This window comes from Quercus lobata, chromosome 11 (assembly GCF_001633185.2).
Source record: "Quercus lobata isolate SW786 chromosome 11, ValleyOak3.0 Primary Assembly, whole genome shotgun sequence".
NCBI lineage: Eukaryota > Viridiplantae > Streptophyta > Magnoliopsida > Fagales > Fagaceae > Quercus > Quercus lobata.
This window is the reverse complement of record NC_044914.1, coordinates 642,307-647,195: the sequence shown is the minus strand read 5'-3', so window position 1 is coordinate 647,195 and position 4,889 is coordinate 642,307. Positions and strand designations below refer to the sequence as shown.

Sequence of the window (4,889 nt, the reverse complement as noted above, 5' to 3'; positions counted from 1 at the left end):
GTCATTAATAAATAAGGAATTATAAAAAAATAATTAGAAAAGTTTTTACTGATAATTTTAAATAGAAATATTATATATAAGGAAATATATATCAAATTATGTATTTTATATAATAATAATCATTCATTTAGTTAGAAACGAGTTCTAAAATTATGTAATAATAACTCATGTAGTTATTATTTTTCAAATATATATATATATATATATAAAGAAAATTCATGACTAAACCCGTGCAACACACAAGATTTTCACTAGTTAAATAATAATAACAAAGTTAATTATATGGTGCATTTCTATGTGAGATTAATTCATGTAGTATTTGAGAATTTATCTTTCACAAATAAATTTGTATCATTTTTTGTGATTATATTGTTATGCATATGAACTTTTAAATGCATGATGATTGGATGATGGAATGTATTGTAACACATGCTTGAATAAGAACAAATACTTGTGGGTAGTGTACTAGTACTTGAAAAAAAGATTAAGTAAGAAATCACTTTTGTGGTGGCCCGTTCCCAACAATCTTGGGTTTTTGGGCCTAAACCCCTAATTTACTTATACTCTGGGTTGGGCTTATTCCACAATAAGAGGTGTAAGAAATGTTTCTTTAGGTCATTGATGGAGATTTAATGTTACTTTGGCACCTAATTCTCTGGTTTTTAGCTCAGTCGAGGTGGCTACTAGGCAGTCGGGCATTTTCCCTAAAATCCAAGTTCCCGAGATGTGTTTTTTCTCACTACTCTCGTGTCTCTCTTTTTCCCAAAATTTCCAACCCCTTTTTTCCCTACATCTCCTCCTCTATTTATACCCATCTCTTAGTAGGGTCATTATGATAAGAGGATATTCCTTATGTCAATGGGTCCCTCCATATCATATCACTAGTCAAAGAGGATCCACTTTCTGCTGTTGATATGATCTTCTAGTAACTTGTGCCTAGCACTGATTATTGCTCGGCGAACGGATTCCCCCAAGGCATCATTTATTGATCACGGCATGTCTTAGGGTACTTGACTTGTGTGTTCGGCCAACTCCACTCAATTCGGCTAGTGGGTTGAGATGGGCTGAGTCTATTCAATAAGTGGACCTGCAGTTCGGGGCCGATCTGTTGTTCTCGGTCCATACAACTTTGATAAATAATTTTTGTCATTAAAGTAGCAATATTAGAGTAGGAGTACCCCCGCCTTTGTGAGAAGAAAGCGACATGCTGATGTGTCATAAAAAGGGATACGAATCACAGAATTTACAACCACCATTATTGGCATATTTGGGTTGTCAACGTACTAAGTTGAGGAATCTAAAGAAAATTTTTGTTTCATTACCGATGAATGATGAAGTCTAATCAGTTGGGTTGATGATGACTTGGGTTCTCTCCTCGCCTATCTTCTTCTTTAATTTTGCTGTTTCTTTTTAGGATTTTTTATAGGAGTGTTAAAAGTTAGGGTGGACTATATACATCAATTTTATGGGTTGTTTATAATTTTTAGACCTTGGCTTAGCATTCGCTTGGGTGCCAAGAAAATGTCATGATGATTTTAGTTTAAGTATTTTTTTTTAAAAAAAGTAGGAAAATGTTGAATTTTTCTAATTATTTCATTTTTTTTTGTTTTAGAAAATTTATTTATTTATTTATTTAAAATTTTTTAGTCTAAAAAATGAAGTAGCATAATGAAAATGATATAACATCATTTTATTAGACATACTAAACATACATGAGTCGTGACAGACTTATATGACACTTAACAGAAAATATGGATGAAATGACTACTGATGCAAACATGATATAACTTTAGGAGTAAAATCGAAAATTTGAAACTTCAGGTGTCCACCCCAAAATTAGGGGTGTAGTTTACACTTTAGCCAAATTTCTATTTATTTGGGGGTTATTATTAGTAACCTTGAATAAAGCTACCTAAAATGAGGTGTAGACCAATTTATTAGTGTTTGTTTCAACACTTTTGTTAAACCCTCGAAAAAAGAGGATCGAACTGAAATTAATTGTCCATCATTTTAATCATGGCCTATCATCTTAATAAGTTAATCAAAAAAAATGTGTCTATAAGAAAGTTATTTAGAAAGAAGATGAGGGTCGTTTTAGTGAAGGTGTGTTGTGGTTTAAGGTTGCTTGGAATAGAATGGTGGATCGTGTCAAGTTGGGGTTGTCTATTTATGCTAACATGCTCTTAATGGGGTTACCTCGAAAGAGTTTGGATTAGAATGGGTTGTGATCAAATTAATCATGATAGGATTTTATCCCTGCTTATCTCTTGAGCTCGTTGAAGCAGTACTTATGATTCTAAATAAAAGTTGCAAGGGAATGACTCTTGGAATACGTGACCCATCAAGAAGTTTGGACCATACAAAAGTAGTTGATAAGGTTATCGAATTTGATGGTGGATAATTTAAGATTTCAAATGCAATTCCTCATATGTAGAATAATCATCGCCATATTTCTACTATTATGATTTTAATGGTCTCTCCCTGCAGAATTTTATTGTTAATATACTTAGTAAGAAATTTGGAATAGAAATTGCAACTATCTTAGGGCTTGTGGGATAAGTATATCCCATTTAATTGGAACACAAAATAAATATCAAGCATTTATTTATCTTGCTTCGTCAAAGGCATTTGCATTTGCCATCAACGGAATGTTGGCTCGCATACTAGTCATAAATGCACTCATTAAATGTCTACAATCAAAGTTCCAAAAGCAACACAAAAACCACTCACTCACAAGACTCTTATTTATTAATAAACCTAGCTAGCTAGAAACTGCTACTGACTTGAAGAATCCTACTCTTACAGGCCTTCTCAATCATGACAAAGAAACCATGGGAATGAACACAAACAAAAAAAAAAAAATTAATTAAGAGAATCTCTGGAAACATTTTATTGGTAGATGATCTCCGAAGACCTTAACCAGTTCCACCAAGAACACCTTTAAGCTTTTTAATCTGAGCTGTGTCAAGGAAAGTAGTTGCTGCTACCAATTCAGTAGGTAAATTGTTTCCAAACAAAGCATAGTCCAGAATTTGGAGACCTGGGCTTGAACTACTGAAGCTAACAAATGCAATAGCCGCAGACCCTCCTGCATTTACTTGGAAGTGAAGTAATCCTTGAGGGAAAACCATAATGTCACCCTTCTTAAGGGATTTAAAGTAAACAGTGTTAGCTGAGGAAACAAACCCGGCAAGGATTGTTCCTTGCACAACAACTAAGATTTCTGAACCTCCAGGATGTGTGTGAAATGGCACAACTCCACCAGGTGCCAAGTCTAAACGACCAAAAGAAATTCCAAGGCCATTGACACCAGGAAATTGCGCAGCGAATGCTGGAGTCACCGCGGCTTTAATAAGATTTGAGGTGTTACCAGGAGTGCCTAGGCCAGAGAAAACAAAATCATTCACTGTGACCTTTGAAGGGTTCTTGCAAGAGTAGCCTGCAGGGCCTTGAGGAGCCGTGAGGTCACCGACACAGAAGTCTTGCACAGCAGCATGGGAGCTGCTGAAGAGACAAAAAATGAAGAATAAGGGAAGTATCATCCTCACAAATATTAGATAAGCCTATGTTTATTTTTAGCTTTTAGAGAGTGTTTGAAGGAAGGTGGTCTTGGTATCAATTATATAGAACTTTGGATATATGGATATTTTTTGGGCGTTGTAATTCGTTGATTTGGATACGCCCATGCAGGACTTCACGGGCAACTACAGGAAAAAACAGACAGATATTGAGCTAGCTGTGTTCCATGTCTGTTGTTATCTTTTTCCACAAAACAACAAGAAGTCCCTTTTTGTTTGAAATATCTTTCGCATTTACTATGGTACATGTTTTCTAAATTTCACTTCTTTTAGGTATTACTTTTAAAAATAATCTAAAATTTCAAAATGTTGAAAATAAGTTGTACCAAATAACACTTAATTGTATGCATTATATAAAACATTTTTTCTGCAAAAAAAAAAAACATATATATATATATATATATATCTTAATTATCGAAAGTGGAAAAATGTGATTGAGAAAAACTGATCACAGGACTAGGATTTTGGGGGTGAAATTAATTTAGATTCGTGATCATCGGAAACAAAGAAGCATGCAGGTTTGGATTAGGTTTTTGCTTAATTAATTAATTTGTGAAAATAGGCAAAAGTCCACTTACGCCTACTAAGAAAAAGTGCTAAACTAAATACACGTATAGTCTCACACTTAATCCCTCACATGGAAGAAAATTATATTTTTCACATAAAGGGTGCGTTTGGATATCGTTTATTTTGCTGAAAACTGAAAATACTGTAATAAAATAATTTTTAAATATGTAAATAGTACTGTGAGATTTATTTTTAATGAAAATTTTGTTGAAAAAAAAGGTTTGAAGGTCCCGTAAACAGTACACAAAACCCATTGAAAACACTGAAAAAAAGAAAAGAAAAAAAGAAGACAAACGCAAACGCGTGAACGTGAAACGCAATCCAAACAGAGCTGAAATGAATTAGCTGTGTGTGCTTGTGTTTTACATAACAAAGCTCTAGCTTGCACGCAATAACTTTAATTGGAGTAAAGATAATTAATGTATAGTGGCAATGTAGCCAATTCATCAAATTGGAAATATCCTCAAAATCAATTTGCATTACTCTTCCTTCCTTACAATAGCTTAATTAATTAATGTCCGATTGGAGAAAATAAATAAAAATAAAAAGACTCCTCAGTACGTATTATTTGAAATACTACAGTATATAATTGACCAAAAGCATGTTATTTTATAGTCTATCGGATAAGATTGAGTAAGTAGGAACTTGCTTAGTCAGGGAGTGAAGTCCGTAAGAAATTTCCATAAGCGGTGGAGATTGGAGAAAATATCAAGATGTGGTCCACGAGCACGTGGTAAAGGGTGC

General features: G+C 33.7%; 1 protein-coding gene across 1 annotated transcript; it reads right to left on the bottom strand.

The window, feature by feature from the left end:
* Positions 1–2,578: 2,578 nt before the first annotated feature.
* On the bottom strand, positions 2,579–3,611 carry LOC115967304 (auxin-binding protein ABP19a-like). The gene has a single exon (XM_031086380.1). It carries the CDS (start codon positions 3,540–3,542, stop codon positions 2,916–2,918), a length of 627 nt encoding a protein of 208 aa, XP_030942240.1. The 5' UTR covers positions 3,543–3,611; the 3' UTR covers positions 2,579–2,915.
* Positions 3,612–4,889: the final 1,278 nt, after the last annotated feature.